A 25,229-nucleotide genomic window follows, 5' to 3' on the forward strand; every position below is an offset into this window, starting at 1 on the left:
GCAAGTGCCTAGTTCAGCTTCCTGGCATTCAGTAAAGAGTCAATTAACAAATGACTTCATATCCTGTAGGCCAGGGGTCCCCAACCCCCAGGCCACGGACCATTACTGCTCTGTGGCCTGTTAGGAACCAGGCCACACAGCAGGAGGTGAGTGGCAGGCCAGTGAGCGAAACTTCATCTGTATTTACACCCACTCCCCATCCCTCACGTTACTGCCTGAGCTCTGCCTCCTGTCAGATCAGCGGCAGCACTAGATTCTCATAGGAGTGCGAGCCCTATTGTGAACCGCGCATGTGAGGGATCGAGGTTGTATGCTCCTTATGAGAACCTAATGCCTGATGATCTGTCGCTGTCTCCCATCACCCCCAGATGGGACTGTCTAGCTGCAGGAAATAAGCTCAAGGCTCCCACTGATCTGACATTATGGTGAGTTGTATAATTATTCCATTGTATATTACAATGTAATAATAATAGAAATAAAGTGCACGATAAATGTAATGTGCTTGAATCATCCTGAAACTACCTCCCAACCCCCAGCCCCTGGTCTGTGGAAAAGTTGTCTTCCACGAAACTGGTCTCTGGTGTCAAAAAGGTTGAGGACCTTTGCTATAGGCCACCCAGATAGAAATAGGTCTTAAGATGGAATTCTAAGGGTGTGTTTGGACTGGAAGCTTGACTGCCAAGATCAAGCTGGGTATACTTGGCATGGGTATTTATATAAAATGATATCAAGGGACCTCTTTAACCAAGGACTGTGTAAGGGAAATGAAGGTCTTTGAGAGGGACTTGAGCCTGCAGTCTGCTCTGGGAACCACATACAGTGAGTGCTGTCTAATGTTAGACACATGTGATCAACAAGGAATACTCAGTAAGAACTGATACCAGGCCTCCAGGTCTTCTAATTAAGAAACTGGTAAAAACCTTATCTTGCAGGTCCAAGAGGGTAGTTCTAGCCCCGTATACATCCTCGGGTCATTCCTGCTCAAGGGGTCTCTCTCACTCTCGCTCTCTCTGTCTCTCTCTCTTTTTTTTTTTTTTTTTCTCTCTCTCTCTCTTTCTCTCTCTCGGTTATTCTCAGTCTTTCTCTGGAGGCAATGTAACAGCCCCAAGAAGGCCCTTAGCTGACGGCAGCAGACTCCCTGCTGCAGGAAAATCGCCCCCTCTACACCTTGGTGATGGTGGGCACATTTTAAGCCATTTGTAAGTTATTAAGAATTGCCTCTTACTCAAAGTCCAAGATGAAAAGGGACCTCTCACTGAGAGGGCCAGGCACTTCCTGCACTAAGTAACCCAGCTCCCCAGAGGTCTCTACCCAGGCTGCACTTTAGAAACACGTGGAGAAATTATAAAATCTGCCGATGCCCAGGACCTACCCACATCTACTTAAATCAGAGTCTCTGGAGTGGTGCCCAGACATTGGTCGTCTGGAAAGCTGATTCTAATTTGTACCCCAGGTTGAAAACCACTGGTTTCACCATGTCATTCACGATATCACAGGAGCTCTACTTCCACATTCTTCATCTCATACTTCATAATCCCCTTTTGAGGCAGGCAGGGAAGATGTGGTGGTTATTATCACAAGTTTGTCTATAACAAAATACAGGTTCAGAGGAGGTAAGTGGTTGGCTTAAGGTCACACAGTTAATACACATTGGCCTTGAAGCACAGACTCCAAATTATGCAATAGTCAGCAGACAAGAAAAGAGGGTGGTTTGACAAGCCACTGAAGAGTGAATGTTGATGCAAAGGGCAGGTGGTTCCAGTGCATTCTGGAAAGGTCATGGGATGAGTCACAGGAGCACAGAGACAGGGATTTGGCATCAGGCCAGAGATTCTGCATTTCTTTTTTCTTTTTTTTTTTTTTTTTTTTAGACACAGTCTTGCTCTATTGCCCAGGCTGGAGTGCAGTGGCACCATCTCAGCTCACTGCAACCTCCGCCTCCCTGGTTCAAGTGATTTCCTGCCTCAGCCTCCTGAGTAGCTGGGACTACAGGCACCTGCCACCACACCTGGCTAATTTTTGTATTTTTAGTAGAGACAGGGTTTCACCATATTGACCAGGCTGGTCTAGAACTCCTGACCTTGTGATCTGCCCACCTCAGCCTCCCAAAGTGCTGGGAGTACAGGCACAAGCCACCGCGCCCGGCCAGATTCTGCATTTCTAACAAGGTCCCAGGTAACACTGATGCTACCAGTCTGAGGACCACACTCTAAGCAGGAAACCACTGACTGGCTCTTATAGGCACAATGTGGAAGAAACTACGATTATAACTACAGGTGAGAAGTAGGCCAAGGGAAAGACGTAGGCTCTGGACTGCTTGTATCTTTTTTTTCCTAGATTCAGGGGGTACACATGCAGGTTTGTTACGTTATGCAACAGCATAATTCTGGTGTTTGGGCATCTATTGCACCCATCATCCAAATAGTTAGTTTACTACCCAGTAGGTAGTTTTTCGTCCTTTTCCCCCTTCTCTCCCACCTTTTAGAGTCCCCAGTATCTATTGTTTTCTTCTTTAAGTCCACGCAGACTCATTGTTTAGCCCCCACTCATAAGTGAGCACGTATGGTATTTGATTTTCTGTTTCTACATTAACTCACTTAAGATAATGGCCTCCAGCTGCATCCACGTTGCTGCGAAGGTCATGACTTCTTTTTTATGGCTCTGTAGTATTCCATGGTATAGATGTACCACATTTTCTTTATCTGATGCACAATTGAGGGACACGTAGGTTGAATCTATGACTTTGCTATTGTGAATAGTGCTGCGGTAAACATGTGACTGCAGGTGTCTTTATGCTAAAATGATTTATTTTCCTTTGGGTGGATACCCAGTGGTGAGATTTCTGAGTTGAATGGTGGTTCTGTTTTTAGTTCTTTGAGAAATCTCCATACTGTTTTCCACAGCAACTGAACTAATTTACATTCCAACCAACAGAGTATAAGCATTCCCTTTTCTATGCATCTTCACCAAGATCTTTTCTTTTTTTACCTTTTAATAATAGCCATTCTGACTGGTGTGAGATGGTATCTCATTGGTTTTCATTTGCATTTATCTGGTGGTTAGCATTGTTGAGCAGTTTTTCATATGTGTATTGGCTGCTTGTATGTCTTCTTTTGAGAAGTGTCTATTAATGTCCTTTGCCCAGACAAAGGGCAAAGGTGTTATTTTTAATGAAGTTATTTGTTTTTTTCTTGATTTGTTTAAGTTCCTTATAGGTTCTGGATATTAATCCCTTCTTGGATGCATAGTTTGCAAATATTTTCTCCCATTCTGTAGGCTGTTATAAACTCTGTTTATAGTTTCTTTTGTTGTGCAGAAGCTCTTTAGTTAGGTCCCAATTGTCAATTTTTGTTTTTGTTGCATTTGCTTTTACAGTCTTAGTCATAAATTCTTTGCCTAGGCCAATGTCCAAAAGAGTTATTCCTAGGTTTTCTTCTAGGATTTTTATAGTTTGATGTCTTACGTTTCAGTCTTTAATACATCTTGAGTTAATTTTTGTATATGGCGAGAGGTGGGATCCAGTTTCATTCTTCTGCCTATGGCTAGCCAGTGGACTGCTTATATCCTGAGGAAGAACATCTGCCTGGATATACTCTCTTACTGAACACTCAGTGGATGAAAAAAAATGGCCAGAAAATACACATTTGCTAGCCATTCACTGACTGCCAGTTTGCAATCTTATTCCAAGCCTTTTGCATCTATTTCTAGAATGAGACATTGTTGAAACTCAGACAGTGCATGCCTTGGCTTGAGTTGTGGCTGTAATTGAGTGTCTTCTGCTGTAAACATAGGAGATATCATTATAAGATGAAAGAAGGTTAATTCTTTTTTTTTCTCTTTGAGACGAAGTCTTGCTCTTGTCCCTCAGGCTGGAGTGCAATGGCGCAATCTCAGCTCACTGCAACCTCCGCCTCCCGGGTTCAAGCAATTCTCCTGCCTCAGCCTCCCAAGTAGCTGGGATTACAGGTGCCTGCCACCACACCCAGCTAATTTTTGTATTTTCAGTAGAGGCAGGGTTTCACCATATTGGCCAGGCTGATCTCGAACTCCTGACCTCAGGTGATCCACCTGCCTTGGCCTCCCAAAGTGCTAGGATTACAGGCGTGAGCCACTGCACCCAGCCGGAAGTTAATTCTTTAATTCTCCTATTTGTTCCTAGCTCTGAACAGTTGGGTCCAGTGGCTGTCTGGACTCTGGACCTAAGTCTTTACTGTGTGATGTCATGTGTCTTGCCTCGATTATCTTGTGTTGTATTTCCTGACTGTCAAGTGGCTCCAATTACTTCACCTTTTGCTACAATCAGAACATTTGTAATCATTCATTTAAATTCTGTCTTCCTGGCTGGACGATAAGCTCCGTGAGGGCAGGAGCTCATCTTCAAGAACAGAGTATGCAGCAAAGAGTACGAGTGCAGTAACTATCTGTGAGTGAGTAGATGATGATCTCCCTTAAGGACTAATCCCAGGAAGGATCCTGGTGGATTGCCTCAGAAGGCTAAGGATGCCATAGCCTTCACACCATCCCTGGGTGGCCAGTCCAGTTCTCTCTCTCTTTTGCCCAGCCTGATTGGCCTAAAACACAGAACAGGAAGATGGAGAGGGCTCAGCTGCTGGCTGGCCTCTGGTCCCAGCATAGACAAGACAGGGCTGCATCTTGCTGACATGCTCATACCATCAGCAGACTCTACTTTAAACTGAAAAGTTCCAGGGAGCAGCTGAGGAGGGGGCAGTTTAGAATATAGCCAAGTGGCTGGAAAGTGAGGAACCTCTCCCCTTCCCTGGTTCCTGACCCATAGAATGTAAGAAAGTGCCAAGAAGCTTCCTAGGATGGAAAGTTGATTGACTACCCCTAAGAGGAAAGCCTGGCAAAGATGAGAGTGTCTCCCTATATAGGTATGCAATTTTATTCATGCTGACATTGATTGGTTCCTACCATGTGCCCTTGCTTGACAGCCACTGTGAACATAAGATGAATAAGACAGTCCCTGCCTTGAAGGAGTTCATGACCAAGGGTAGAGAGAGAAGACAAGGCAGCAGGTCCCGATAACCTTAGTTAGAAGATTTAAGAGGAGGAAGAAGTCGTTTCTGAGATGGATGAAAAGAAAAAGGCCTCCTGAAAAGGAAAGAGATCTCATTTTTTAAGGAGACAGAAGGAAAAAGCAGGTAGAGAAAACGAAAGAATAAAAAGTATAGAAGCAGAGAAATGCAAGGCAGGTGCAAATCGGGCAAGTAGACTGGTGTAGGGGAGTCTGGAACCCATATTCATTCAGCTTCCTTGTGTGGGTTGCTAGGTGAAAACTGACAGACTACTTCTCTGGTCACTGGAAGGTAATGCAGACAGTTCTTCAGTCACTTAAAAATGCAAAACACAGGCTTTTTAGTAATCAGCATGCTCATCCAGTCACAATTTCAATCTTGCTTTAAAGTCATCACTTCTTGCCCTCTCCTGCCCCCTCCACACTTGGTCCTATTGCAGATGGAAAGCCTGAAATGAGAGAAAGGGTGTGGTCAGTGGCCTCTCTAGTTCTCCACCCAACCTCTCCTCCTCTTCTGTCATCTTGTTGACTTCTGACTTGTTGGGGTTGTAAGCATAGACAGAGATACGATTTCAGGGGAGCAAGAAAGTTCTTATTGGAGACTGTTGGGTAATCTTGCATTGGTGTTCTCTGGATGTGACAAATGTCCAAGGCTTACTATTTCTCACACAGGGGCTTTTGGGGTTCCTTTGTAGATCCACCTTTCTCCTCATCCCCTCCACCATGGCTTAGAATTTTTCACCTTAACTTAGGGCACATGCATTTTTTTTTTTTTTTTTTTTGATACAGAGTCTTGCTCTATCACCCAGGCTGGAGTACAATGGCACAATCTCGGCTCACTGCAACCTCTGCCTCCCAGGTTCAAGGGATTCTCCTGCCTCAGCCTCCTGAGTAGCTGGGACTACAGGCGCCTGCCACCATGCCTGGCTAATTTTTGTATTTTTAGTAGAGATGGGGTTTCACCATGTTTGCCAGGCTGGTCTCAAACTCCTGACCTCAAGTGATCCACCCGCCTCGGCCTCCCAAAGTGGTGGGATTACAGGTGTGAGCCACCATGCCCGGCCGGGTATGTGCATCTCTATTATAGGTGGTCACTTCCACCTTCCTCCACTCTTGGGCATCTCAAGATACAGGCAGCTTCTTCCTACTATTGTCTATTTACCTTCCTCTTAGGCAAGATCTACAGTGACCCTGCATGGGCTCCCCTATACATGGTTCTCCTCCCACCCATAAGCAACATTCATGCATTTCTGCCCCAGCAAACTCTGGAAGTGCAGGCCACCCTGTGCTGCCACCTTGCCTTGTTCTGCCATCAGAGCAGCTAGCCAGCCCCTAGTTCAAACTTTAGACCTTCCAGGTAGGAGACAGACACTAATCCACTGCATTTCCAAAACTGCAGGGGTAAGTATCAAGTCCTTGATGTGGTATCATAAAACCATTCTCTCTTGACTTGAGATAAAGATGGAACCCCCTTCCCACCTTCTTCTTAGCAGGAGAGTGAAGTGGAACTCGTGGTATGCCAAAAGCACCTTCCAAAAACTCTCTCCTAATAGTCAACCTCCAGCATTTTGTAATATGCAAAGTATGAGTGAGGGATTAAGAATTATGTCATTCATTTTTATCTACCTCTCTTGAAAGTTCTGCAACCTTGTGCTCTTACACTTCCCTTTGAAATGCAGCACCCACTGCCTCCATGCTTCAGCCAAAGTGCCTTTTTAATATTTTGTTACATCAATTATTATTTCAGTTAACAGTCCCTATAACCCTATAAGAGAGAAAACTATTCTCATCTTAGAGAATAGGAAACTGAGCTTCAAAATGATTAAATAACTAGGCCAAAGTGGCAAAAACAGTTTTTGACTTCAGAACTCTCTGATTCTAGAGGTCTTAGACCATTCTGAAATGGAGAATTCATGTGACCCAGCATAAGTGCTTAACAAATATTTGTTGAATGATGAAAAAGTTGATTTCCTCAGATAATAGAGGAATGTAAATGCCATAATTTTTGATAGGACATGAGAAACCATTGACAGTTGTTGAGCCCAAGTCACAGATGAGCATGATCCACAGGAGAATGTGATAGAAATATACAAGAGAATTTGGAAGAGAGAAAGAGTGGAGAGGGAGAGGCACTTTAGGAGACTCTGAAGAGTTCAAAGAGTTATAAAGGACAAGGGTACTCTATTTTGCTAGAGTAATGAGGAAATTATCTAGAAACCAGATTGAAAGAATTTAAAGAGAGAATGAGCAACAAGGAACTAGAGGCAGCAGTTACATTCCAGCTGTTCAAGATGGGAGCATTTGAATGGGGCAAAGAAATGGTTACAAGCCAGAGGAGCCCTGAGGATCAAATAAAGGATATTTCTCAGAATGGGTGAACCTTGATCTTATTTGTAGACAAAGGAGACAAAAGATTGACTCTGAGATGCTGGGGAAAGGAGGGAAAGAGGGCAGTAACTAAAAGAGCAAGGACTGGGGGAGAGAAAATGACCAGGGCTAACATGGAAGACAGTGAAGGATGCAGCTTCCTCTAAGAGAGAAAAGGAAAAGAAAGGGGGATAAATAAACACTTGGCCTACAAAAAAGAGAGAAGGGGGCTGAAGGACATTGTACCTGACATAGTAGATCTTTCTCAGTAAAGTAGAAATCAAATCAGTGGATTAGGAGGTGGGCACCAAGGGGTGAGAGTGTCAGTATGCGAGGGAGAGTTTGAAACACCCATTGTACTATGTGTGTCCAGAAATCAACTGTGGAAATCAAGAGAGAATGAACAAGTACCACCTCACATCCAGGGCATTGAGACTCAACAGTCTGAATTCATGGAAGTTCAAATTAGCAATATTCTGCAGCCAAGGAGCAAAAGGAGAAAGCATGTGTCAAGCATGATCCCAAGCTAGGCATTGCATGGCATGGGCTGAGAGCTGAAAGGGTTTACAGTTAGCAGGGGTAGAGCTGAAATTCACAATCATGGCATCCAGCTGATACAAGAAAGCTAAGTGAGGCCAGAAAAAAAAATTAACAGATTCATTCATTTATCCTAGGAGGTCTCAATGGAGATGCATATTTGCTACCCAGGATATGGAGAAATGGGAAAGGTATAAGTGAAGAGTCTGTGGTTATAGACCAGGCTTACGAGGTCCAGGGACTCAGAAGTAGATCAGTCCCTGGGGGCCCCAATGCCCTGGTGTGACCTTATTAGTGAAGGGTTTGTATGCAAGAAAGTGGGAAGTTTGGGGCTGCGGTGAGTCATGGTTCTTAACCTCTTCAATCAAATTGTGAGGCAACCATGTATCAAGGACTGGAAGACAAAGGAGTGCTAATTTACAAAGAAGCAGGTATTCAGAGAGAATCAGTGAAAAGGGGGTACCTTTACTCTGATGAAACTGCCAGTTTGCCATAAGACATATTTTACCTTTCTTTCTACAATAACCACCATTTTTTCTTACAGGATTATTTTGGGCAATGATATGCTATAGTTGTCCTAGGTTTTTAAACACAAAGACATTTTAAACACAAAGACCAGAAAACTTGTTTATAGTATGTCCTACCTCTGAATATGACCGTACTTAAACTTCCTTAGAAAGGTTATTAGTTACAATTCCCTTTCAAATGTTTAGGAACAATGCCACAGAAACTTTTAATAAAGACACAGTGAAAAACACAGTTGTAACTTCCTTTTGGCAAAGTGGGCATCCTCTTTGAAAGATGCCCATGTTAAAAGATCTTGGTATGTAGATTTTTGTCTGGCCTTTGCCTGGCAGTGGCCACAGGTATCAAGTCATTGGGGCTTTAGTTAGCTGACATGTGACATGACACCATTCAAATGAGATTATTAGAGTCTTGGGGAAGAGATAAAAATCTATGATACCTAAATCACTAAAAGAAACTGAGTCATAAAATCATTTGTCCAAGGTCACAAAATAAATTGGGGCCACAGGCAAGAATCTTTGGCTACTCTTTAGGAAGTTCATTTACTACCCCATTGATCTTGATATCACCTTACAGGCAGAATCTTGTGAAAGATAGGATGATAACATCAACCTGAACAAAGTTCCAAAACTGCCCGTCAGTTGTCCCTGCCCAAGAAAAAAATTAACAGATTCATTCAGTTATCCGAGGAAATAGGATACTGGAACTTCACTGAAAGCCTCTTGGTGAGACAGGTGGTGGGCATCCAGCTCTTCTCACCAGGCTGAACTCAGCTGAGTCTCTGATAAGGTCCTTGAATCTTCAGTGGAGAATTCCAGAAAGGGGACCTTCCAGCAATTATACCTTGTCCTCTGACTCTTCTCGCCCTCACAGCTCCGAATGTCCTGGCTCATTCGTGGAGTCTTGAGGGGAAACGTGTCCTTGGTGCTAGTGGAGAACAAAACCGGGAAGGAGCAAGGCAGGATGGTCTGGCATGTCGCCGCCTACGAAGGCTTGAGCCTGTGGCAGTGGACGGTGTTGCCTCTCCTCGATGTGTCTGACAGGTAGGCTCTATGCACCTCCCCCAATACCCTTCTCCTGTATCAGGCAAGAGGTATCATGCCTTCCCTTTACCCGTGCCTTTAACCCAAGACACACATGCAGATGTGCCCACACACCAATATGTGTGTGCACACACGCACACAGACACACACACACACACACACACACACACTGCAGATTACACACTTTCTGCAGTTTACAAGCTTCTCCAAGGGATGAAGAGGCTACTGAACACTTGTCTCGGGACCACTGGTATGGCCTGGTTGGCTACCCCCAGTGTCTGTAGAAAAATAAAATTGAACAACTCACATTTCTCCCAAATAACAGTTTGGTTTTACATGTATATAGCATGCTCTCTTATATGATAGACTTTGCCTTACTTTCCCAACTTTTATTTTATCCTTATTAACAAGAAAACCTGCAAGGTGGGAAGGACAGGCCTCATCATCATTTACCACTCCTGTCCTGTTATAAGGGGAGAAATAGAATCAAAATGGTGAAGTGTCAGCAAGTTGGAATCAGAATTGGGACTGGTGCCCAGGCCCGACTCCAAGTCCAGTGCTCTCTGTTGAGTCAGGTCCTGAGGCAGGTTGATAAGGAGGATGGCAAATTCTTCAGTAAACAGAGGAATGCTTCTACTTGTGGTCTTGGTTCCTATTTGGGCTCTATCACTAATGGCCTCTGTGACTTTGAGCAACATCCTTGACTTCTTTGGGCCTCAGTTTCCTCACCTTTAAGCTGAGAGGTTTGAACTAGAAAATCATTAACTCCACATGGTTCTGCAATGGAGCAGAAACCATGGAGGGTTCGCTGCCACTTGTCTCCCAGGATGGCACTATTCTGCCACCTGCAGTCAGCCTGGAGCAAGCCGTACTTGAATAAAGATGGCCCTGCATGGCAGCACTCATGTGACCCTGCCGTATCATCCTGAACCCTCACGGTGGGTGCTGATCTGTTCCAGACAAAAGAGGGGCGAGGGGCCATCTCTATAAAGGGGACAGATAAATGGATCTGGATGGGGGACAGCCATCTTTTATGGGCTAAAAGTCAACCCTTACAACCCAGAGCAGCCTCTGCCTGAGACTCCTAAAACACATTCAAATTACCATCCTAGTGGATCCACCTTCAAAAAATGAGGGCAGAGGGTTCAAGGCAATGTGGAGGGTGATGCTAGTTGGCATGCAGCTTTATAAGCATAAAGCTGGTTTCACATTTTTCGCCCAAACCGCACAGTCTGCTATGTCCAAGAGCTCATAACTGCATCAGTGCTGTCAAAGGATGAAGGCATTGTCCTCACTCTGAGTACTAGCTACCCACTCCCTCAGATGTGTGTGGGTTAAAGATCAAAGCCCAAGGACATTCCAAGGATCAGTGACCCCAGGACAAATGGATTTAAGTGGAGAAAGGAGGAAGTGTGAGCTCTGCCCACTATAGTTTAGTCTTTTGTCTTTGGGGATTGTGGAGCTGCATGCAGTTGGTGGAGAACAGGAGGGTGGTGAAAGAATCCTCCCTCCTGGGAGAGGTGAAATTAATTCAGATGAATCAAAGGGTTTTTTTTCTCCTCAATCCAGCAAGTCTTCTCTCTTTCATAGCTACTCCAGGGGATTTAAAGCAAGTAAGATGTTGACTCAGTTCACTCTCATCCTCTAGAGTTTCATTTGAAGGAGACTTTGTTCTCAGCCTCCTTCTTCCCTGTTAAAGGCTGTTTACCAGACTAACATTTCCAATATTGATACTGAGACCAAACTGTCCAGTGGGGATTCAGGCAAAAGACAGCTTGGTTTGATGATGCCTTGTGACCTAATAAGTGTACAATTACAGAAAACAAGAGTGCTTCCATTCGCTGGGAGCCTGCATACCACTGACATACGCTGAGGTTGGAAGCTGCCTTCCCAGAGGTACAGATGATATGGGAAGCATCAAGACCCAGAGGCAAATGGTACTGAAGGAAAATGAAGTGCAGCAGTTTTCATTCACTAAAATCAAACTAGACTGTAGATGTGACTGGCCCCCAAAAAACTAAAGAAGCACTCTGGATGAAAGGGCAGAGGCTTTGGAATCAAATAGTGCCAAGTTTGAAAACTGATATTGTCACTTACTAGTTGTGTGACCTCAGCCAATTACTTAAGCTTTCTGAGCCTCAGTGTCCTCATCAGTAAAATGAGGATAATAACAGTATAATTTCACAAGATTGTTATGAGACTAAATGAAATGACTATTGAAACAGTCTACACAGAGTAAGTATTAATAGATTTTATTTTCTGCATCTTTCAGTTATTTGGCCTCAGTAATAATTTATTAAACAAATAGCACAAATTACAACCACTGATCTTCCAAGTCAAGCCATGTTCTATAAAACAGACAACACAGTCTCCTCTTAGGTTTGGAGAAGTGAAGTGCTTGGTTAACTGCCTGATCCACACTAAATGCTCAACTACTAATAATGTAATATAATAATGACAATATCTCCCCACCTAATGCCTCAGAAGGGTCTGGGATGGCAAATTTAGCAATATAACCAGTCAGCCAACCCTTAGATAAAGGTGGGCTTCTTATGAATTTGTTTTCACAATGCTCTATTGACTCCTTATGAGAAGTCACTGATGGAGGAGCAAAAAGCATACTCTTACCTCTTCCTTCAGGGAGAGTCAGCTATAGCTGCCCAGTTTGCTAGAAGATGAAAATGGGGGAAAGGAGAAGGTAGAGGAAGACATAAGCAAGGAAAATAGAAAAATAGGATGGATAAAAGACAAAGAAAAACCAACTCTCTTCCTCCCATCTCTGAGGTAGGCGGTAACACCTGACGCCACCTGCCCCACATCCCATGAAGCTTCCTTAGGCAGTTCCTGGCTTCAGCTATTCAGCACCTACATTATGGACAGCTCCCCAACCCTGAACCTTGAAAGCGGCAGAAATTTTATTCCCTATGCTGTCCCAAATCACCTCTACTCTCAGGTTCCTCAGCCTTCACACATTACAAAATTTTTAAAGCAATTTTATTAGGGCTTAGAGGTTAGCACTTAAGAGACTCCAGGCTCTAGTCACTGGTATTGGCCCTGGCTGTTACATGAAATATAAATCTGACCATTTTCCTATCTTGGAAATCCTTCTGTGGCTTCCTGTGGCTTTTGGGATGCCTTTAAAACTCCCTAATAAGACCTTTTTTAAGCCCATGTGTGATCTGTCCAGCGCTAATTTCACCAGCTGCTTCTTAAACCATTCTTTCTCTCTCAATCTCCCCTTTCTTCCACTCAGTTGCACCATGCTACATTCTTACTTCTAGGCTTTTGCAGTTGCCATGTTAAAGGCATGTTAAAGTTAAAGGAAGAACTTAATGTTCTGCCTTTACTTTCCATCTCTCTAAATACTACTCTTCCTTCACTTAAAAAAAATTATCCCCAGACACCTATACTCTATATGTACCCACAATATATTCTCATGGCTCTTGAAACATCCCTATAATAATTTATCACTCTTTACTATCTTTTTTATATCTGAATATACAAACTAACACGGCAGGGATTGTGTGTGTCTTATAAACCACTGCTTCCTGAATCTTTAGTACCATACTTAACATGTAGTATGCCCAATAAATATGCATTGACAGAATGATATATTGAGGGAAATTGCATATACTTTCAAATTCCAGTTGAATAAACTGAGAATTTCACTTGATGGAATCTATCTAATATTTCTCCTCTCTTCAACCTGTGTCCGACAAAACAGATATGATTGCTTTATAATAAATACTACTGCAAAGTGTTCTGTATATCAGAGCAACACCTGTGTCCCATCAGATGAACCAAAACAGCATTTGTTACTCTGTGACAAGGAATTATCTTTAGGGACTTGCCTGCTACCTGTGCTTTCTTTGTCTCTGGTCACATTCCTGTTGGAATCACTTCATAAGAAAGATTTTGATCCTAATTGCGTGCCCTGGTCCTTGTGATAGAGAGAACTAGAGTTGTGCACTTGAGAGAAAAGAGCTCTAGTCAGATTGCCCCCACCACACAGTAGTCCTCGGGAAGGCTCGGTGAATATGTCATAGGTACATAAAGCCTGGTGACAGGGAGGCATTGATCCATGGAATGATATTTCTTCTGTCCACTTACAAACATGTAAAGCAATAGAAGGAATGTAATAGTCTGTCATCATTACAGAATTATGTTAACTGTACAACCATAATATAATGAGTATCAAGAAAAACCTCTAAGAGCAATGCCTAAGATGTTTTGAGCAGTGGCAATGTCCTCCGAATACAGATAAATGCTCCCAAGGTAATTTTGAAGGACAACACCAATTCAAATATCGGCTTGATGTGTGCTTAAAAGTTATCTCATTACTTTACATCCACCTCACATAGCTACTTTTCCTCATCCTCTCCCCACTTTATCAGCCCCACCTCCCTCATTCAATTGCTGCTCTTTCTGCTGGAATTAATTCTACCTTTTCTCAAAATAGAAGAAAGGCAAGTTCTCTCTCCTGATTCTAATTGTCAATCTCTTGGAGAGATATATCCCTAGTTTTTCCTCTCTATATATATCTTACTAAATTAAACACAATGTTCCCACACCATCCTAAGCTTTGACATGCTTACAGAGCAGAAGCCATGCTAAGTTCAATTCATTATGAGATGGATTTGGAAACACCATGGATCAAATCATGTCCCACAAATCACTGCAATTGTACAGTCAAATATAAAGTACACAACTTATCACACCTGTGCAGGCTCCATTCCTCAGCACTATCATTATAAAGGCTTTTAGCCATACACTACATACATAGTCTAACAAGAAAAATTGTTCCTTCTGGAGATATTTAGATTTCCCGTTCCCTTTGCATCCTTTGTCCTAAACGACAAGTGGTGTGTTTCATCAATGCATCTTTCAAATGAGATGGGTTAAACTGAGAGTTATGTCTTCATGCATTTAGACCAGAAACTCCATAGAGCCAAGATTTTTTTTCTATTCAATTTTTATCACTGACAGAATTCTCATTTTATATGGGATGCTGTCAATAACAACACTTTCCCTTTGTGTAGCATCTTTCTGTGATGAGAAAGGCATTAGAAGAGCATTTTTTATTACTTGCTCTTATCTGTGTAGAGAAGTAGTAGATTTCAGTGGGTGGAAATCCAGAGATTTCCGGTAAGCCTCAGTTTGCAGGTCTAGACACACCCCTAAAAAAATTCTGTTTAATTCACGTTTCTGTTAATTGAATCACAGCATCCTGATAAAGCCATTTAAGAGTTATAAATGATGATTAGAGCTAGCATTTGTTGAGTGCTTACTGCCTGCCAGTCATGTAACAAGTACTTAACATGTATTATCTAATTGCATCCTTAAAACAACCCCTTGGGGTAGATATTATAATTAATCCCCTTTTTAATATGAGAAATCTGAGGGCTATGGAGGTTAAATAATTTTCCCTTAACCTTTAGGCTGGTCTGCCTCCTATGTACTGCCTGAGGAATTGATGCATGGGGCTTGGCATGTAGCAGAAACTTGAAAAACAGTAGCCATTGTTGTTTTTTAATTTTTTAATATAATTTTTAGAGACAAGACCTCACTCTGTCACCCAGGCTGGAGTGCAGTGGCACGATCACAGCTCACTGCAGCGTCAAACTCCTGAGTTCAAGCAATCCTCCTGCCACAGCCTCCCTAGTAGCTAGAACTACAGGCGTGCACCACCATGCCCAGCTAATTAAAAAAAAAAATTGTAGAGACAGGGTCTTGCTATGTTGCCTCGGCTGATCTTGAACTCCTGGCCTCAAGCGATCTTCTTGCCTGGGCCACCCAAACTGCTGGGATAACAGGCAGGAGCCATCTCTCCTGGTCGATAGCCATTGTTACTAACAAAATATTTAGGTTCTCGGTTATTTTTAGGCCACATCTCTTATTCATTTCACGTTAGTTTACTGCTTTCCCTCTGCTTCAACCAGCTCCTGAAATTCATCATAGCAATTTCCACCACCACCTCCTGCTGCAGACCATTCCCCCGTGGCCCCTCCCTGCCTGCCTCTCCTCTCAGGCTCACAGCTGGAGTCTCCCCTTATCCTTATCCTTCCAGGCCATTGTGTCCCCTCTCCAGGTGCCTCCCACTCCGGCATGCCTTTGACTATCCCCACACCATGTGTTTCCTCCCCAACACTACAGCACAGTCTCTGATAGGCATTTTTAATTTGCAAATCTATTCATGTACCAAGTCTAACCAAGGCATAAAAATAACCTTTAGTTATACTGTACATTTAACAAATTGCCCTTTCATTGAGAATAAAGTTCACTGCTGTAAGGATCAACAGGAGACCCCAGCCACAAGGTTGGTACACTGTGCTAAATAGAGCCCTGCTTCATCTTTAGGAGCACATGGCCCAGGGGTGCCCCTCACATCTGCTCTTGCCCTCCTGCCTGTCTGCCCCTCCTAGGAGTATTTTCATCTGTAACTGCTCTGCCTCTAACTCCACCTCAGGAAAAAGGGATGCCTATGAGGAGGAGCAGACATCACTCGCCTACTGACCCTCTGCTGGACAAGCTGGCTGACAGTCCCAGCAGCTCCTGCGCCTCCTCAATCTGCCCACATCTCCCCATCCACAGCAGCCCTGTGCCCCCTTCCAGGGTGCTTGGCTCCTTCACAACACAAGGTTCTCACTCAGGCCCACATCTGAGCAGCTAGGGTAGATGTCATTCCCTATTTTCAGCTGAAAAGACAGAGGCCCAGAGGGGTTTAAGAACTTGCCATTAAACATAGAGGCCCCTCTGTGGAGGTCCTTCCTCCCCTCCTTTCACTTCACCAGACAGCATCCTGTGAAGGTTTCCAAGCATGAAATGTACAAACCTCCAAAATCCCCTGAGGCATTATGTCAACCAACATTTACTGCAGTGTTGGGTGCCAGGTGATGGGCACACCCAGACAAGCAATACAGCCCCAGCTCTCAATCTCCATCTAATTAGGGAGGCTGGCGGGAAGACAAGACCACGGCATCACAGAACACGAGTCCTGGGAGCTGGAGCAGAAGGAGCCCAGTAAAGCCCCAGCTGTTGGGGCTCCTTGCTTCCCAACAGGCACCTGTCTGGTTGCCAGTGGTGAGTCCTCCCTCTGCTGGGCATTCCCACATGAACAGAAGCAGAGAGCAATGACTACCACCCCAGGTAGATGTGCATTTGCTCATCCACTCTCAGCAGACACATGCCAGGAACTTACCCCAGAGTAGACCTGCAGGCTCCAAAGTTGGAAATGGGGCAGAAGGGAGAGGAATGTCTTACCTGCCTCTTGCGAGGGGAGTTGAATTGCCCTGATGCCATATATATATATACACTCAGGCAAAACCAATTCGTTCACATGGTGAGTGAAGAAAATAAAAGGTGCTCTCCACTCATGACTTGCTGTGGCAGCACAAGTGTCCCTTCCCGGAGCTGCAGGGGCTGGGGACATGGACATGCTTATTGGCATTAGGCTGAGTCAGTTCTTTGAACTGGGAGAAAATGGTGGTCTCAGAGGCAATTATAAGCCATGCAGGGTAAATTACATTGACTAAACCCATCAAGTCTTTCCCCAAGGGGTTCAAAACACTTCAAGTGCACACTATGCTTTATTCTCCTTACCTTGATGATAAGGGAGGTGGGAGCAGAGTCCCTGGCTTCATCAGTAGCCTGCAAGGCTGAGGGGACTTTGGCAGGGCTGGGGTCCCACCTGGAGCCCATGGCCTGTGCCTCTTGGGGCCATAATGATCGAGGACAGGAGAAGGGGGATGGCGTTCTCACTGAACCAAGTGTCTGTGCCCATTTATCTTCATCATTGTAAGTCAGATTTTAATGACCTTAGTTTATCAATGAGAAACTGTGACTCAGAGTAGTTAAATAATCTGTCCAGAGGCACACAACTAAGAAGTAGAAGAGTCAGGATTCAAAACACAATTTTCTTTTATTTATTTATTTATTTATTTTTATTTATTTATTATATTTTTTTTTTTTTGAGAGGGAATCTCCCTCTGTCGCCCAGGCTGGAGTGCAGTGGCACCATCTCAGCTCATTGCAACCTCCACCTCCCAGGTTCAAGCGATTCTCCTGCCTCAGCCTCCCAAGTAGCTGGGCTTCCAGTCATCCACCACCACGCCTGGCTAATTTTTATATTTTTTAGTAGAGATGGGATTTCACCATGTTGGCCAGGCTTGTCCTGAACTCCTGAGCTCAAGTGATCTGCCCGCCTCAGCCTCCCAAAGTGCTGGGATTACAGGCATGAGCCACCGCACCCGGTTCAAGGCACGGTTTTCGAGCTCAAACTCTCACCCTTTTCCAAACACCATGCTCTCACGGTCAAAACATTTTTTCCATGAATCTCAGTGACAACAGGCAGCAGGTGTTATCACACATCAGCAGCTGATATGAAAGAACTGTGCTATGGCGCCTAGGCCTGGGCCACCTGAAGACCCTGTCAGCCGTGAAGAGGTCAGCCTGTACCTGCAGGGCCCAGCCATGCAGTTAAGAGCCAAAGAAAGGACTCTGACCTGTGAGCACACCAGGCACAGACTGGGGTGCCAGATCAGTCATCCAGAGAGGGATATGGGTGTGTGGTCAGGACCCAGGTGAAAAACCAGGACAAGACGAGGCCCCAGGCCTCCAGAACATGATAGAAACCCGGTAAATGAGCCTAAAGTCTATGCAAATAGCACATTAGCACAAGAAAGCTGCATCTGCATCCTAAGCCCTGGGCCAAGCTCCTTTATGCCCCCTGCCTTACTCAGACCCATCCCTAGTCCTGGAGTAGTGCAGGAGTGTGCTGCGGGGGGAAGGCTACAGCTGTGAAGGAAGAATACTGCAGATTCCTGTAGCCAGTCAAGGACCAAGTTCACCCATCCCTCCCACCCCCATGAGTGTGTTAGTCATCAACCCAACAATGCCAGGTGCACTGAACACACCTGAGTACCTAGGTATGTGCCACATGTATGTGAGAGGGGGTGACACTACCTGAAGTAACATTACGTCTCCACTCCAGGGGCTGTACACAAAAGAAACATTATTTCCTGCTCGTATGAAATAAAAAATAAGCATGCTGGTTGGTGGGTGGTCTTCCACCTGATCATTCAGGGATCCAGGCCCCTTCTACCCTTTTCCTTCCCTGAATGGAAAGGATTCCAAGGCCAGAGAAAAGGGTGGGCCTTTTCTCTGGCCTTGGAATCCTTTCCATTCAGCCAGTCAGTGGGCAAAGAGCTTAGGAAGCCTTGAACAGGAAGATTTTTATGAATCATCACTTCTGCTCCCCTCACATTGCCTCCTTTCCCATCTGCTCTTTTTGGATTTCCTTACTGACTTTTTGTTTGCCTTATCTGGGCTGGTTTTTATGCTTGGTACCTAGAAAACAAAAATTTTCGGTCATTGGGATTTTTTTTCAGGGTTAGAATTACCACACTACCTGTAATATCATACTGTGACTTCTGTATCATCATTTAAGGTTTCTGTCTAAAACTGGCACATGTAAGAATCAAAGAAAATGGTTACATAATTCAGTTGAAGGTCTTGGTCATTAGATGTTAGACATCTATCGTGCATAAGACACAAGGCCAACAGTAACGCAGAATGATGTTGATCTGTTAAGTATTCTTTGAAACGTGGCCTAAATGTATTTTATTATGAGCTCATTTTTGACTATTGTAAATATTAGTGGTTTACAATGTGCTTTCGTCATATTTCCTAAAAATTCAAGCAGTGAGAAATAAGACTCCTCTGAATTTAGTAGCTCAAAACTGATAATATTAAATGTGACTTGGAAAAAGTCTAGAATACATGGTGCACACAAGAAGCGTTCAAGGTTCTATGGATGAGTTTCTTAGCTTTTGCAATGCACCATGTTTCTCAAAGCTTGTTTTCAATAAAACATTTTATAATGTAAAAAAAGTCACATGGCCACACCTACTGCAAAGGGTGCTGGGGAATGTAGTCTAGCTGTGTGCCCAAATGAAAGAAGTGAGTTACATTTGAAAAAAAAAAAAAATTGAGATGGTGTGTCACAAAATAAGCCAAGGAATATAGCGCTCATGTCTGGCCATCTATCAGAGTGTCACTTGAGAATGTCTCTTCCTCATTTAGCTACGCTGAGCATTGATCACGCTTCGTCTCCACAAAGCCTCATAACTCAAGGCTGAAATCAATTCCAGGTTCTATTCTAAGGTATGAATGTTTCATTCCCAAATTTTTATGATGCAGCAAAATCTTCCTTTCTGGCAGAAACCACCTCAGAATTTCCCTCCCTGAATTTTTCATTTCTAAAAACAAAAAATAAATAAATAAACAGGAGAAAGTACTTTTGAAAAGGCTTAAAACTAGCAGGACAGTGTGGGATGATGGTTTCCAAACTTGGGTGAACATTATGATCACCTGGAAAACTTATTTTTTTCTTTCAGAGCCCCAGATCTCATACACAAAGATTCTGATTCATAGATGACATGTTGGGACCAGGAATCTGTATTTTTTAAAGTTCCCCAGTTGACTTTCATGCGTAACCACATTTGGAAGTCACTGGTATATAATGGCAGATCCAGGTATCTGGATCTGGGCAAGACAGGGAATCAAGAAGTGACTGGAGAAGTGTCATTGGCTGACACATTGTCGGCAAACATATATTAAGCCTCCATCAAGCACAGACGATGGAAAAGGATGTTTGATCAGCTCTTGCCGGATCACAGGACCTCCACAGGCAAACAGTAGCACACAGGCACCCTGCAGGTTCCAACAGATCATGACCAGGGTTCAGCAGGTGCAGTGACCTCCAGATACAAGAGCAGTCAGATGAACCATCACGGAGAAAATGAGCTTTTTATAAACCAGTGCTTGAGGAAATTTTAGGTCTTAGAGAAATGGAAAAGGGACAAGGCATTCCAGAGAAGGTCTTCAGGGAAAGCAGAGGCTTGGAGATGCAGAAATGTTTTCTGTGGGTTCAAGAACAGCCAACCTGGTTGTGTCAGAGAATCCTGAGAAATCTTTTTGGGAGGGAGTGAGTGTGAATATTAGGCCAGGTGTTTTGGATTTAGGAATACAGGTAATAAACAGCCACTGAAGGCCAGGCGCGGTGGCTCATAACTGTAATCCCAGCACTTTGGGAGGCCAAGGCAGGCAGATCACTTGAGGTCAGAAGTTCAAGACCAGCCTAGCCAACATGGTAAAACCCCGTCTTTACTAAAAACACAAAAATTAACTGGACATGGTGGCATGCACCTGTAATTCCAGTTCCTTGGGAGGCTGAGGCAGGAGAATCACTTGAACCTGGGAGGCGGAGGTTGCAGGGAGCTGAAATCGCACCACTGCATTCCAGCCTGGGTGACAGAAGGAGACTCCATTCCAAAAAAAAAAGCCACTGAGGGCCAGGCACCATGGCTCACACCTGTAAACCCAGCAGTTTGGGAGGCCAAAGTGGGCAGATCACTTGAGGCCAGAAGCTCAAGACCAGCCTGGCCAACTTAGTGAAACCCCGTCTCTACTAAAAATATAAAAAATTAGCTGGGCAAGGTGGCGCACCTGTAATCCCAGCTACTTGGGAAGCTGAGGGACAAGTATTGAACCTGGAAAGTGGAGGTTGCAGTAAGCCAAGATCACACTACTGCACTCCAGCCTGGGTGGCAGAGCTAGAGTCTGTCTCAAAAAAGAAGAAAAAGTAAAAGAGCCACTGAGCACGGAGATAGGCTGGAGGGTGGGAAGCACAGAGCATGGGGGATATTGGAAGGTCTTGTGAGGGGCCCAGTGGGAAGTGACTGGAGCCTCAGTGTGAAGCTCAGAAAGCTTGAAGAAAGAAGCTGGAGGAGAAGAACCTTCTTCCTCTGCTGTCTTCCAAATGGCACCACTGGCTCAGGACAGCCTTGGGCGAACTTAAGTATAGACATGGGCTACTTAAAATTATTAAGTAAACTTAATTAGGTTTGTCAATCCCTAAGGCTGGCAGGGTAGCAAATAAGGCAATATATTCACTGTCCATTGATAGCCTGTTGCCTGAACGAGATTGTGCATTTTCTGAGCTGTACGTGAGCAGCTTCAGCCATTCAAGAAGAGGAGAAGAGATGCGGCCGGTGGCTCAGCACACAATGTGCAACCAGGCATTGATATATACAAATCAAACATTCATAATTCTGGAAGGATCTGGCCCTGTTTCTTTCTCAGAAAATATCCCAGATCATTGGAGCAAGGAGTAGATTAGCAATTCTGAGCTTTAAATCTTATTTCTAACGCTGATTTACTGTGACGTTTGGGACAAGTTGCTGCTTTTGATTGCTAAGTTTCCACAATCAAGAGTGCAAAGCAGTGAGACAGATCCGGCCCATGAGCTTGGTTTAGGAGGCAGTTGCTCAAAATGGCACTAAGTGAACCTCTTTAAAATAACAGGATGTTCGAATCTGCTCAAGATTTTCTTGGTAACATCCACAGCTTGGCTTACAAGTCAACAGATGCATATGTTTTTCATAATTCTTAATGTCTCGGAAAATGTAGCCCTGTGTTCTCAGCCCCTTCTTTCCCTAAACACAAAGCCTGCAATTTAGGAGATAATTGAGCTTCCAATATTTGAAGCAAAGAATCCGGTTCTATCTATGCTGCCCCCATCCCCGTGCCAGGAACCTCATCAATGCTTATAACTTCCACTCTTACCTCTATGCAGATGACTCAAATATCTTTATGTCCACCTGGGTTCCACACCTGGGTTTCCAGCTGCCTGACTGGTGTCCCACCCACACCTTCCACATTGCTCCCACCAGCACACCCCACTGCCTAGTGAGAGTTTCGCCCATAGTTCTACCATTCTCCAAGACTTTTCATTATTTGAAGTCTTTCTTGACTTCTCTCTCATTGTCCAGATTCAATGTTTTTCCAGCTTCAGTAGCTTCTAGCTCTACAGGGGGCACAACTAAAAGAGACTTCAGCAATTCCCTGGTCAGTAAATAATGTGAATCACATCACTGACTGAAATCCTCGGGAGCAAGGTCCACGTCTGACACATCTCTACACTCCTAGCTATAGGCACAAGTGTCTGATTTACAGTACATGCTCAAATAATCTCTGCTCAAAGAAAGAGGGGGAGATATGTCATTTGTGACACTGCCTGAGGAAGCACATGTTACTAGTAAACACGTAATATAAAACAGGAGCAAAAATTAGCATCTCATGCTAAACAAAGGGTTCCATTGCTGGGGGAAAAAAAAAACACACACCTTACATAGATTCTTTTAAAAACCAAGATGGCACCTTAAAAGTTTTGGCAACTTGCCCAGGGCCCCACCAACTATATAACCCAGTCTTCACTCCACTCTCCTTTTTGAAACTAGTCCTCACCAAGCAGAAAAGACTTAATTTACTAATTTACTCTCATAAAGATGTTTTTGGTCAGGCGAGAAGAGAGGTAGAAACCACCCTTTTTCTGGGTCTTCTCACCATTGGCAGTGCTGCCATCTCTGGTACCATGACAGCTCCCCAAGCCGCAAGCTAACACAGCAACAGAGGACAGAGGAAATGTTTGTGTGTTCCGAGAAACGGGGAACAGACATCCCTGTCCCTCCAAGAAGAATGGATGGCGAGCATTTCTAGCTCCAGACAGCCCTCATGCCCCCAGTCATCCCAAGGAGCTTGCTCTACTTTTCCCATGGTATGGAGTACATATGAGACTAAATGAGATTCAAGAAGTTGGATGGTTCTACAAGAGATGATGGGAAAAGTGGCCAGGGAAGCAAGAGGCCTGAGCTCTCATCCCACATCCGCTACTATCTCCATATGCGACCACACAAGTCAAAAGAATGGCAGGGGCCCAAAAGGCCCTTGACTCCTTCCCCAGGGCACTTGGCATTTGACTGTAGGTCAAGTATTTTTGTGCACAGGCACCTCCCTTGCTGGGCCATGGTTCCAGGAAGCAATGTCTTTCCCCATCAAAGCCCAGGGCCCAGCAGAGCTCAACATACACCACACAGATTTCAAGAATGAAAGAAAAACAGGAACTTGCCAGAGATGGGTCTCCATCTGCTGTGGTGGAACATCCTTGCAGCAGGCCTTTCCAATTGGTGACACACCAGAGCATAGGAGGGAGCCAGAAGCCTTTAGGCTGAGCCCCCGAACGTGAGCACAGAATGCCTGGAAGCCTCAAACTGAGAATGTGGAAGGGTCTAAGTGATTCTCCATGCTTGCTCAGCCTGGCTGAAAATTTATTTTCTCTCTTATTTCTAGAAGCGCTTCCTCACCAAGCCAGACTCATTGTGAAAGATCTCTATGGCCCTTGAAAGCCCTGGAAGCTCTGTGTTGACTTTTACTCATGCTCCTGGTGTCATTATGCCTAGAGGGGAAACCAAGGCAGGAGGTGGTAAATTACTTCTGAGAGTGGGATGGAGCCAGGAGGGGTATGTTCCCAACTCCTGAGTATGGCCTTGAATGTCCAGCTCATCTCTAGTTTACTGTGCAGAAGTTAAAGACTCCTACAGCCAAGACACACGTTCCCAGCCATGATTGCATTTGACATGGCCAGGGATGGTCCCAGGAATCCAAAGTGGTCCATCAGTTCCCATCTTCATCTTAGAGCTGAAGTCCATTACACAGATAATAGGAGGGATGTGGCAGGGCTTTTTCTTCATGTATATTATTCTAATAGATATGCCTACTGCGACCCAAGCTTCATGACAGCCCATTTTAGAAGACTTTTGCAGAGCAAATTAACTGTGCAGTCAGAAATTGGAGAAAGCGTTTTTCCTCTACAGTACCTGCCAGCTCTATCCTAAGCAGCCAGGGCCCAGGCAAGCCCCAGCAGCAAAAAGGGATGCAGAAAACTCCCTCCTTCCGAGCCCACTAATGGCCGAGGGAGGAATGTGAGACATGGTGCCCAGCTGGCAAATGCCTTCTACCCAGTCCAGCCACTCCATCCTGCTCTGCCCTCCAAAGCGTCGCCATTCCCTCCATCCACATCAGACACAAACCTTTCTGTCAGCTACTTAAAATCATTAAGTGAACTTAATTAGGTTTGTCAATCCCTAAGGCTGGCAGGGTGGCAAATAAGGCATTATATTCGCTGTCCATTAACAGTCTGTTGCCTGAATGAGATGGTACATTTTCTGAGCCATACGTGAGCAGCATCGGCATTTCTCAGGCAGAGATCTGCCTGATGAGTCTCCGAGGCGCCCAATTCTGAAGCTGCCCTTCCAGACTTGGCCCACTGCCCAGATGGCCACCTCCCAGATCCCCCCTGAGTCTGTTTTCAAAAGGCGTCTCTGTAGAGCTGAACGAGAAGAGTCAGGGCGAATGCATTCTTTATGCAAAGCCAGCCTCCAACCAAGATCTCTAGCCAAGTCTGTTTTAATAACAAGTTCCAAACTCCACCGGCTGGAAAAAAGAAAAGAAAAAGCAACAACAACCCATGCAATCAAAAGCGTCCTCTTTGAAGAAACAGAAAGAGCTGAGCAGGTATGAACTATGAAGGGTCAGGAGCAAAATCTCTGCTGCTAAGCACTGGGAAAGAGAGGAGGCTCCCCTGCCACGTTCTTAGGCAACACAAATTGGTGAGAGAGTGGAAGGAACCCCAAAGGGCTAACGCTTCCCTTCTCCTTGACCAGGCTGCCCACAGAGAGGAAGGGGAAGGCTCTTCTATCCTGGGGAACCCAGCCTCCCTTCCCCATCCAGAGCTGAGGTTTCAAAGTGGGGCAGAGGAGTAACTGTATGTTCGCTAGGACGGCCTGTCCCTCGCAGTCTTGGCAGTGATGTGTCAGGGTCCTTGC

The 25,229-nt window shown here is 44.6% G+C and overlaps 1 protein-coding gene across 1 annotated transcript in view; it reads left to right on the forward strand.

Annotated features, from left to right (window-relative positions):
* The window catches only part of ALK (ALK receptor tyrosine kinase), a 725,336-nt gene that overhangs the window by 608,396 nt on the left and 91,711 nt on the right, over positions 1-25,229 (forward strand). Inside the window, exon 9 of the mRNA XM_024242328.2 lies at positions 9,338-9,507. Within this exon, the coding sequence (XP_024098096.2) occupies positions 9,338-9,507 (170 nt within the window). The remainder of the gene's footprint in view (positions 1-9,337; positions 9,508-25,229) is intronic.

This window comes from Pongo abelii, chromosome 12, assembly GCF_028885655.2.
Source record: "Pongo abelii isolate AG06213 chromosome 12, NHGRI_mPonAbe1-v2.0_pri, whole genome shotgun sequence".
Lineage (NCBI taxonomy): Eukaryota > Metazoa > Chordata > Mammalia > Primates > Hominidae > Pongo > Pongo abelii.